At 34.3% G+C, this 11,877-nt stretch overlaps 1 protein-coding gene across 1 annotated transcript; it reads left to right on the top strand.

Annotated features, from left to right (window-relative positions):
* The first annotated feature begins 248 nt into the window (after nucleotides 1–248).
* On the top strand, nucleotides 249–1,647 carry LOC110868790 (extensin-2). Its single transcript, XM_022118046.2, has one exon. It carries the CDS (start codon nucleotides 351–353, stop codon nucleotides 1,455–1,457), a length of 1,107 nt encoding a protein of 368 aa, XP_021973738.1. The 5' UTR covers nucleotides 249–350; the 3' UTR covers nucleotides 1,458–1,647.
* The last annotated feature ends 10,230 nt before the right edge of the window (nucleotides 1,648–11,877 follow it).

The raw sequence follows: 11,877 nt of genomic DNA, 5'->3' as shown, positions 1-11,877 counted from the left end.
TTATTTATTTTTTTAAAATATATATACTTGCCAAACACTCAAATAGTTGGTTATCTGATTATTGTGATATCAAATAACATAATCAATTCCAAACAATGTTGATTATCTGATTATTGTGATATCAAACAACATAATCAAATCCAAACACTATGTTTCTGCAACACGTTTTGTTACAGCTAATTATCTGATTCTGATTATTTAAAACGCATAATCTATTTTCAAAACTCAACCCCAAACACCTCCTTACTATTGTTAAAACTTTATCTAATCTAATGTATCACTCCTCATAAACTTATCCAATTTTATTCATCATCACCAGCACCACCACCACTAGCACCAGCACCACCACCATGGCAACCACCACAACCACCCACCACCCCCACAAACCCCTCGATCTCGAGCTCACAATCATCTCCGCCAAACACCTCAAAAACGTCAACTGGAGAAACGGCGACCTAACCCCATACACCATCTTCTGGCTCGACCCCAACCACCGTCTCGCCACCAAATCCGACGACTCCAACTCCACCAAACCCGTCTGGAACGAACGCTTCCTCATCCCACTCCCACCACCCCCCACCCCCACCACCATACTAACCCTCGAAATCTTCCACTCTAAACCCTCAGACACCCCCAAACCCTTAGTCGGAACCCTAGGTATCCCCATCAACGACTTACCTAACCCCCAAGATTTTAATCTTGTTAGAACCTACGATCTCCGCCGTCCATCTGGCCGTGTTCACGGTAAGATCCGGTTAAAATTAGCTGTTCGTGATCGTCCGGTACAAGATTACCAAATTACCCCTCCACCTGCTTATTATTACAACACTGCCCCTGCCCCTTCCCCTGTTCCGCCGTACGGTAGATATCCACCGTCTCCATCCCCGTATACCACCGCACCGCATCCACCACGGCCGTACCTTTACGGGTCGAATTCGGATCCGTATTTCGGTTATTACCAGGGTGGATATTACCCGATTACGCAGTCGAATACGCGGGGTTATACCGAAAGACCGTCCGGCTATGAAGGCGGTGGTGTTGGTGGACCGAGTGTTTCGGTTGATTACGAGCAGAAGCAGCCACGGCCCGTGAGACAGTCTAGCGATGGCGATGGAGGTGGTGTTGGTGGACCGAGCGCGCCGGTTGATTACGTGCAATATGATCATAAGCAGAAAATAGGAAACGTAGCGTCCGGTTTAGGATTAGGGATGGAAGTAGGTGTGACTCCACAACCGACTCCGGTGAGACAGTCTGGTTACGCCAATGGTGATGGTGTCGGTAGACCGAGTGCTCCGGTTGATTATGCGCAGTATGAGGAGAAGCGGAACGTAGCGTCTTCTGGTGCAGTTGATGAAGGATTGAGGTATGAAGATGAGAAGACTGGGGAGAGAGTTGAGAGTGATGTGAATGCGAGGGAGCTTGATGATTACAGCGGTTATCGACGTGTTGATTATTGATTTACTAGCTAACTAACCGGAGTTGTGGTTCGCGAGCACGCTTGGTTAATGGTTTGAGGTAAGTTTTAAGTTATGATTATGTTGGTGTATGTGTATGTGTATGTGTATATGATGTATATGAAGTATTTGAAGCTATAAGAATTTGTTGAACATGATTTGTGGTTTATAAATTCACTTTGTTTCTGTCAAAGTATGTACATTTGTAAATATTTGTTTGAATGGAACCGAAAACCGAATCAAGCCGAATTTAGGAAGTTTCAAACCAAATAAGAATTCGTTCGGTTTATAGGTTTCAACCTAATTTGCTTCATATCTGGTCAATTCAAATAGGTGGGTTAACGACATAGGCCGTGTTTAGTTTACGACATAGGTTTAAATGTCTGATAATAGGTTTTCTTATGTGGGTGTTTAGTTTACGGTTATTAAAACTGTTTTTTTTTTTTTTGGGTCACCTTTAGTCATGGTTAACGAACTTAATGGGCCAAGATGTTGTATCCGAAGATTATGGGGCTAGCACAAACATGATTTAAATCAATGTTTTAAAAACCCGTTCAAACCGGCCGGTTGTACCGGTTGAACCATTCGGTAAAACCACTTAAACCGTCCACCCGGTTGAACCACCCGATACACCCGGTTAAACCGTTTTTGAGCCAAATCCGGTACGGTATAAAAACCGGATTTTAAAACATTGATTTAAGAGAAAAATGCCCGGATAGTCCCTGTGGTTTCGTCTTTTTTCACCTATAGTCCCTAACTTTCTAAAACTACCTGAATAGTCCCCAAGTTTTCATTTTTTGTTCCCGGATAGTCCCTGGGTCTAACTTCAGTTACTTTTCTCTGTTAAAATGATGTGAAATGACAAAAATACCCTTTCCTTAAAAGGCCAAACCATAGGGACTATCCGGGCATCTTCTTCATTTTTATTTATAAAACCTCACCACCACACCTCATCTTCAACCTCCACCCACCATCACCTTCCTCCACCCTTTTCTCCTCATCTAATTGTCTGCACATCTCCACACCTCACACCACGATAACACCACCCCCAAATCTAAACCTCCACAACCAAATCCTGCCATCGCCGGAAACGAACCACCAAACCACCGACATTTCATCACCCCTACCCACCCACCCACCCATACCAGAAATGTGTTGGCAGGACTATATGCCTGTCATCAAGGATTACAAATCGAAGATCGATAAAGAGCTTTCTGACATTTGCGACGGGATTTTGAAGCTATGATTCGAAACATGTCTCATCTGCAAGTTATGTTGATTTGAAGGTGTTTTATTTGAAGATGAAGGGAGATTATAGCCGGTACCTCGCAGAGTTTAAAACCGGTGGTGATGTGAAAGAAACCGGAGGTTTGGTCTTTCGTTCAATTTACACATCGAAAAGGTTATTTTAGTTGAAATGTTAGTAATCGTGGTGTGATTTGGGTGTTGTAACTTAAATTAGGCTAGACTGAGTTGTGAATTTAGGGAATACAGAAGCAGCAGTTGCTTTAACTTTTTGTGAAACTATATGTAGATCTGTTGGTATAAGTTAAAATTTAGAAAATACTTGATCTAGACATTTGATTTACTATTTGCCATTTGCAGAAGCATATTAATCCATCATTTTATTTACTTTTCCAGTGAGGGTGGGTGGGTGGGTAGGGTGGGTAGGGGTGACGAAGTGGCTGTAGTTCGTTTTCCGACGACAGGTGGGTGGGGTGGGTAGGGGTGACGAAGTGGCGGTGGTTCGTTTTCTGACGACGGCAGGATTGGTTGTGGTGGTTTGGATTTGGGGATGGTGTAGGTGTTACAGTGGTGTGAGGTGTGGAGGTGTGAAGGTGTGCAGATAAGGGATAGAGAGAAAGGGGAGGGAAATGGTATTTTTGTCATTTCACACCCTCTTAACAGAGAAAACAAACAGAAGTTAGACCCAGGGACTATCCGGGAACAAAAAATGAAAACTTGGGGACTATTCAGGTAGTTTTAGAAAGTTGGGGACTATAGGTGAAAAAAGGCGAAACCACAGGGACTATCCGGGCATTTTTCTCTTGATTTAAATATCTAGACGGGTCAAATGAGTTGAAGAGCCTAACGGGTCAAGTGGTTTGAGTAGTGTGTGTGTGTGTGTAAACAGAGAATTAAAATATTACTACTAACATCATTGATAGATGTCATTAGTCAATCGTGACTAGTTGACGGATTTTTGGTTTGCGGCATACAAGTGGAACACAAGCACGACTCATATATTTGTTCAACTTTAACCTACAAACGCTTAAAATCGTGTCGTTTATATGTTTGCCCATTTAATGTTTTTATGCGAATATGAATAATGCCTGGTGACTTGGTAAAATTCAACCAACTAATAACTCAAGCTCAAATGATTTTTTTTTTTTTTTTTTTAATAATTTGGCCTCTTTTTAAGTGTTTTTGTTTCTTATCTTGTCTTGTCTTTGTCAATTATTATAGCTGATTCATACATTTAACTTGACGTCAGAGGAACCCAATGACAACTAGTTTAATACCCGTCCGTTGGACGGGTTACGCTAAGGTAACAAATAAAGACAATGTATATTCATGGTGTTTCGGTTTGCTTCTCCTTTTCCTCTTTTCCATCTACTATTTGAAAGTACTACAACCATCGAACTTTTCTTTTTCTTCTTTTCAAATCAGTGAAATGCATTCTCAAAACACATTATCCAAACACTACAACTTTTAAGAAGTCAAAAACTTAAAAGCAGCTGAAAATAAACAATCCCGAACACCCACATTAAGTGAACCCAAGTCTAAAGAACATTATAACAAAAGCACCATTTTTAACAAACAAAGACAAATTTCCCCTATATTAATTTGTAATATTTCTTTGTGTGTGCTTTTCACTATTCAACTTTATACCATTACCAAAGCTTTTCATACAACCATTACCAAAGCTTTTTATACAACTTATTCAAGCATATTATTTCATATTAACTTTGATTGCCTTAAGTTGAGTGTTTCACCTACATATTTCACAATTATTGTTGGTATATGCTATGCGTTAGGGGCCAAAAAGGTTAAAAAAGACGTTGGGGCTTAGATGTTAAAAAAATTTAGGCTAAAAGGGTAAAAGTGATATAACCACGGGGGCCAAAATCGTAATTTTATTATTTGATTTATAAAATTAGATTTATTCAATTCGTACAATACACGAGGTTTTTTTAAGGATATATATATTTTTTTTATTATTTAGTACAGAAAATTACATTTATTCAAACCGTGTAATACGCATATTTTTAAAGATGTATTTTTTTTATCATTTGGTTTATAAAATTACATTTATTCAACCCGTGTAATAAATGGAGTTTTTTAAAGATGTATTATTTTATTATTTGGTAAAGAATATTACATTTATTTAACTCGTGTAATACACGTGGTTTTAAAGATTTATAGATATAACTTTTTATTATTTAATATATAAATTTATATTTATTTAACTCGTGCAATAAAGAAGATTTTTAAATATTAAATATATATAATAAACAAAATAAGGTTCTTTAATTATTTACCAGAATTTTGACCATGCCACACGTTGCGGCGATAAAATCGCGTTTGTGACTTGGTAGCACGCGTAATGATGATGACATTAACGTATGGTGTCCACACATGGCGTGACGATTTGGACTGTGTTACATACGTTACGTTCATGTCATTAACGTCATTAGACAGCAATGTAAAGTAGTAAAAGTAATTTAAATAAAATTAAGTGTCAAGTTATTAAGTAGAATGTGTACCTTATTAAAGATGAGGGTTAATAGTGTTTCATGTCAAAAGTTTGAGGGTGTGACCTGCACGTTGCGGCGGGTGTGAACTCGATCGTTTTTGGTGTGCGGTGTTTATTTGATTTTCGTTAGATTGTTAAAGGAGAAAAACGTTTTAAAAACTATCAAAAAAAATGTTTAGTTGATTTTAACTAAAGGTAAATAGTTTAAAAAGAGAGAGAGAAACGGTTTTATCCAACCAGTTCCTCAAAACGGTTTAAAAAAAAAAAAAAAACCATCCCAATCAAACTTTTAACCGGTTCCTCAAAATTGGTTCTTGTAAACCCGATCCCAAACCGGTCTCGATCCAAACGGTTTTATCCAACCAGTTCTTTCTTTCCGGTATCGGTTCAGGCCTCTAACCCGGTTCCATTTAGACTATAGAGTATAGACAACTTGTTGGGATTTTTGGGCCAAAAAAAGCTGGACATGTCTAGCAATCAGCTAATCACAGCCCATGAAGGTTCACTTGGGTAGTAGCCAGGCTCAAGGTTTAAAGTTAAACCCATTGTGCATTAGCGCAAAAAACGATTGTATGAATTAAAATCCGTTCCATTCATGTAAACAAACAGTTTTTTTTTTTTTTTTTTTTTTTTTTTTTTCCAAACTGGTTCGGGTTAGAATCGATTCTGGTTTAGGTCAACCTTGGTCAAAACTGGTTAGTGTTGAAACCAATTTTTAAGGGAGGAAAACGATGGGTTATGTTAAGGTATACTTGAATGTGACTAGAGGTGTACAAATCGTTTTTTTTTTTTTTGAAATCAGCATGGTTTTTAACTGAACCGGTATTTTTAGGGGAAAACCGGTTTTTTAATACCGGTTTGGTTTTTTAACCGGTTTTATACGATGGGAACCTGAACTGGTATAAACCGGTCCGTTCGGTTTGAAGCTGGTTTGGGAAAAAAGCGGTTTTTAACCAGTTTAAACCGGTTTTTTTTAAACCGGTTTTTTAAAACCGGTTTCAAACATCAAGAACGCTAACTAGTCGCTGGTTCGGTTCTGGTTGAAATTGATTTTTTAAAAAACTAGTTAAAAAATCAGTTTCGTTTTTTTTTTTTTGGTTTCGATTCTAAAACTGTTTTTTTTTTTTTTTTTTTTTTTACACCTCAAAATATGACTATGTCTCTTTAACTTTCCTCAGAAACAGCTCGAATTCGAAGTTTTGAGTTCAAAAAGATTTTTCAACATCTAATTTAGTTAATCACTTAAAAAAATCAAAATTCAAACGACCCGACTCGTATAACATAAACAAATTCTATAAACACTCATACTTTGTTCAAAACAAACTAAAACAACGTCAACACACAAAACTATTTATTTGTACATACACCTCTATGTACATCTAATCTAATCTAATACTAATAAAAGAATTCATTTAATGCCACATGGTATTCTCTCCATCAATATTGTCACTAAAATGCCATGTGACAATTTCTCATCCTACCTTAACCATAATAAATAATAATAATAATAATAATAATAATAATAATAATAATAATAAATAAATAAATAAATACAAGATCCATTATCCACTTTAATAAATAATTCTAAATAAACATCCTCCCCCTCAAAAGAAATTGATATACCATGATCCTTGGGTTAATAAATTATACTACATGATATAGAGATAAAAATATAAGAATTATGTGATCTGGATTATATAGAAGTATGATTTACATTTTTTTTTTGATATTTTATGTGTGTAATATATGAGTTTGTAACAGATATACAATAAAATATTATTCAATCTAAGTTTTTTTTATATTTACCTTAACCATAATAAATAACAATAATAAATAAATTAAAATAAGAACCATTATCCACTTTAATAAATAATTCTTAATAAACATCCTCTCCCTCAAAAGAAATTGATATACCATGATCCTTGGGTTAATAAATTATAATACATGATATAGAGATAAAAATATAAGAATTATGTGATCTTGATTATATAGAAGTATGATTTACATTTTTTTTTTTTGATATTTTACGTGTGTAATATACAGGTTTGTAACACTTATAAATTAAAATATTATTCAATCTAAGTTTTTTTATATTTAATCCGTGTGATACACGGGTGTATATGATAGTATATATTATACAGTGCTATGTTCTATTCCATGAAAATCTTAAACATTCGACTTCACACGTGTGGGGGTTTAAGAAAGTTGCTATGTTGGTTGGATATCTATCTAAAAAGTACTAATTAAAATTAAATATATATTTTAATAATTTATATATTAAAAAAATAAGTTTAACCGTGACAATGAGGAAAAAGACTTGCTAAATACTTTGAACCTATTCAACTGCATGTGTCAAAAACGATTATATAAGATATATAATAAGTTTATTTACAAGGGAATGTATCTTCTTTACATCAATCTCTACTCGAACGACGTCGTTTTCTGTCTTAACCTTTTGTCATGTATAATGATTCATGTTTAGTCAAGTGTTTAACGACGGCTTTCTTTTGTTAAAATAAACATATTTTTTTGGTGCCTTTGTAGTGGGATGTTCGACACTATAAAAGTGATCCAAATACATGATGACATCCACTCTTTGTCAATGAATCTAACCTATTTACATTGTGTCATTCACCTTAACAAAAAAAATAAATAAATAAAAATCACATTTTTTTACAAGTAAAGATAATTGAAAGTCGCTTCACAACATATGTAACACGATTTCTTACTTAAAATTAAAATAAAAGACGGAAATAGTTGAGAAACTATGCATTAGAAGTGCCATGCGACGTATTTTCACCCGTTAAGACCTTTTTGTGGGTATAAATACGTTAAATTTTACACTTCCATGCCTCAAACAATATATTACTAGTAATTGGTTATTAGGATCGAATACTCACACACACAAACTCGAACCACACACTCTCTGCTCTCACACCACAATCGAGAACACAAGGATTTACATGGTTCGGTCTAAACTGACATACGTCCACGGGTAACTAGGAGTTTATATTAAGTCTGGGTGAGGTACAAAGTTTACAATACAAATGAATCTCTTATATAGAGATTGAAGAAAGAGAAAGAAAGTCACAAAATATGATCCGGGAATAATAGGGAACAGAGAAGATTGGATAACCCTATCTTCTTATCCTCTTATCCTCTGATCAGAAAAGCTTTTCTGATGTGCACTTGATCAAGTGGCTTCATACTCAACAGTAATTGGTGTGGTCTAGTACGACAAATTACTATACATTGTACCATCATCATTTATATGTTTTTTTTTTGTAAATTGCCAAAATCGTCACAGAGTTTGGTCATATTTGTTATTTTCATCCAAAACAATTTTTTTGTATCATATAATCCTTCACTTTTGGGATTTTTTTGTCATTTTCATCCAAATGACTGATTTTTTTTTGCCAAAATCGTCCCTGAGATTTCGGATTTTTTGCCATTTTCATCCAAATGTTTGATAGAAAAAATAAAGCAAAATAGACGTTTGGATGAAAATGGCAAAAAATTCCAAAAGTAAAGGACTATATGGTACAAAAAAATTGTTTTGAATAAAAATGGCAAACATGTCCAAATCTCAGGGACGATTTTGACAATTTACTCTTTTTTTATCTCTCAAACTCTTATACCATATATAAGATATGCATTTAACTCAATTAATTTTCCACTACTCCAATATCTTTCGTTCATTAATTAAAAAAAAAAAAAAACTTAATACGTTGTTGTGTTTAATTTTTTTTTCTTGATGTTCAGGCATAAATTCCGTTCAAAATGGAGTGGTAATCAAAACAGAGTGTTTTTTTTTTTGTAATCTCAACTATAACAAGTGTCGGTATGTACTGATGTTATTGAAACTAGTATAGATATACATTTTTAAGCATTTTGGGTTTTCTTTCGTTTCTATTCCAACTTCCAAGTATCCGTGTCGTATAGATATTGTAACGAACCAAACCATTACCGACCAAATTCCTGCTATTCTACTACTTGAATATGTTCTTTCAGAGCTATTTGACCTAAGGAATAAGTCCATGCGTGGTGGAGCCGTTATGGGGGTGATGGCGCTCCATAGCGCCGGGAACAACCCCCCCCCCCCCTCGACGTTATGGCGTGTGAAAATTCATCCCTGCAATGTTGAGTTATGGCGTGTGAAAATTCTTCCCTTCAATGGTGAAAACGTAAAATGGTTTTTTTTTTGTGGGTGAAGGTGAGTTGGGGAATGTGTTTTGTGGGGTTATGTGGTGTTAACCACTACACCCAAATGTTATGAGGGTTATGTTGCGGTTATGAGGGTTACCACTACACATGACTTGAGAATAATTCTAAAAATATCTAACACTAGTTATACTGTTATAAGCTATAATCAAGTTGATAATCACAGGTCTTCCTTGTGTTTGTTTAATTATATGGTCTTGTAGGTGGGACATACGTTGGTTTGATGTTGACTATATTTGTATAATATAATAATAGACGACTTACACAATACAAAGAACGAAAGAGACTTCAAAAAATACTTTGCACCGATCAATTGTATACGTCATGAAAGACACAAGTTTATATGTAATACGATGTATCGAGGTGTCGTTTTTAAATATTAAATTCCCATTAATATGACTGTTAATAAAAAAAATGATGTTATGTTTTTACCACTAATATGTTTTGTTGTGATAATTTATTTTATGTGGATTAATCCTGTTTAAATAAACACAATAATGCGCTTGTAGTAAACTACTCATTTTTATGCATTTATTTATTTGTAATGTGGTGTGTGACACTACAAAAGTGACGAAGTAATTTATATTGTCTACTAATCTACTCAATCTACTTATTATTTATTTAGCATACAAGTATACAACGTTTGATCCCTGAAATTTTAGAAAAAATAAACACATGATTTAAGAAGTTGAAATCAATAAGGATACACTTTTGTGAATCATTTGTGATTTTTTCTTCACTTTTTTAAATAATAATGTATAAATAGTTTTCGACTTTGCAGCTTTGGTTATGTGATAAAGGCTGTAGTTTAGGAGTAGAAGTAAAAATTATGTAACTTTCGCGGTTCGTAATGCATATATCTTTATATTAATTCATAGGTTAAACTATAGCTTAAGAAACTTTTAAAATTTACTATTTTTATAATAAAGTAGCTAATGTGATTGCTTATCCAACCCATGCTTGAATTATTAATTTTATTAGCTGAGCCTTCACTCATTTAATATTTACAATCATGTAATTATATTTATATATAGTTATTTTATCATATTTATATATACTTATATGAATATAATATTTAGGTTTTTAATCCTAAAAAAATATATAATCATATTTATTATACAATATTTTTAAGAAAACTATTATAATTACATGAATCATAGGCTTATTTAGACTCATGAGCATATCGAAACTCTAATTTCGCTTAAAAAACTCTTATTTAGACTTGATTTGAACTTTTAATTAATCAGTTTCAGTAACCCATGAATGACTTAGGGGTTGTTTGTTTAGCTTTTAATGGTTCAGACCTGTTACTGGTTCAACACTTACTAGTTCAGACTGTTTGTTTCGCGAGCAGATGTCTGAATGGTTCATACATTTGCCTCTGAATGGTTAAACAATATACTGAGTCTGAATGGTTAAGACCTCTAATCTGAATTGGTCAGACATTTGCCTCTGAACGATTAAACATTATACTAGCTCTTAATAGTTCAGACATCTTACTGTTTAATACTTAATGGTTTAGACTTCTTCCTGGTTTAGCACTTAGCCATTCAGAATTTGACAAACAGCCCCTTAGCTTTTTTTTTTCATTTTAGTCATTTGTAGAGATGTTGGCTTAAGACTGTTTTTCTACAGTTTCACTGACGTTAATTCACACTTTCGTTGTCAAATGTGAAACCATAGACCCTACCCATCATAGTTTTCATACGAGTTTGATTTTACCTGGTAAGTTTGTTAGTTATTGTCTAACGTGACAATTTCATTGCACCTTTCAAACAATTCATTACAACGTCAATGTACAAAATATATTGATGTTGAATTTCTTTGCCAGTGAAAAAATATGACGACTTAGTTTTTTGTTCTTCATGTTTTATCGAACAAACACGAAATCATGTCAAGTCTTGCTAAAACTTTTTTTATTAATTTTCTAAGGTATAGCTAGACATCTCTAGCCGTATTCTTTTAGATCTTCTTCGTCATTTTGGTTTTATGTCATGTTGGTTTTAGTGTTGAAAATTGAAATGCATTATGCATGTGTTATCATTAGTTTAGAACTCTATGCATGAAAAATAAGCAATAAAATCCATGATTGTTTTGAATACGGAAACTTTATATAAGCCCTCATTTTCCAACCAAGATATTACCCTACTATACTGTCACACCCCAACCGATGGCGGAATCATCGGGGCGCGGCACTGAGCGAAACAGATTGTTCAGAAGTTTCCACAACAACTATCATACAATTCAGTTATATAACACGTCCCATACCGTGTCCCAAATAATAACAAGTTATCATAGAAATCAACTAAACAATATGGGAACTGTTCCGACAACTCAAATTCTTAATTATTACAGACTGAAAGTAAATATTGTCTTAAGACTTCTAGACGGCTAACTATAGATCTTACTGACTACAGGTGCCAGTACAAGATCTACAGATAATTA

This window comes from Helianthus annuus, chromosome 7 (assembly GCF_002127325.2).
Source record: "Helianthus annuus cultivar XRQ/B chromosome 7, HanXRQr2.0-SUNRISE, whole genome shotgun sequence".
NCBI lineage: Eukaryota > Viridiplantae > Streptophyta > Magnoliopsida > Asterales > Asteraceae > Helianthus > Helianthus annuus.
This window is presented reverse-complemented; position numbering and strand designations above follow the sequence as displayed.

Excerpts from the sequence above, each read along its gene's own strand:
- LOC110868790 (XM_022118046.2), top strand. The coding sequence starts at position 351 with ATGGCAACCACCACAACCACCCACCACCCCCACAAACCCCTCGATCTC.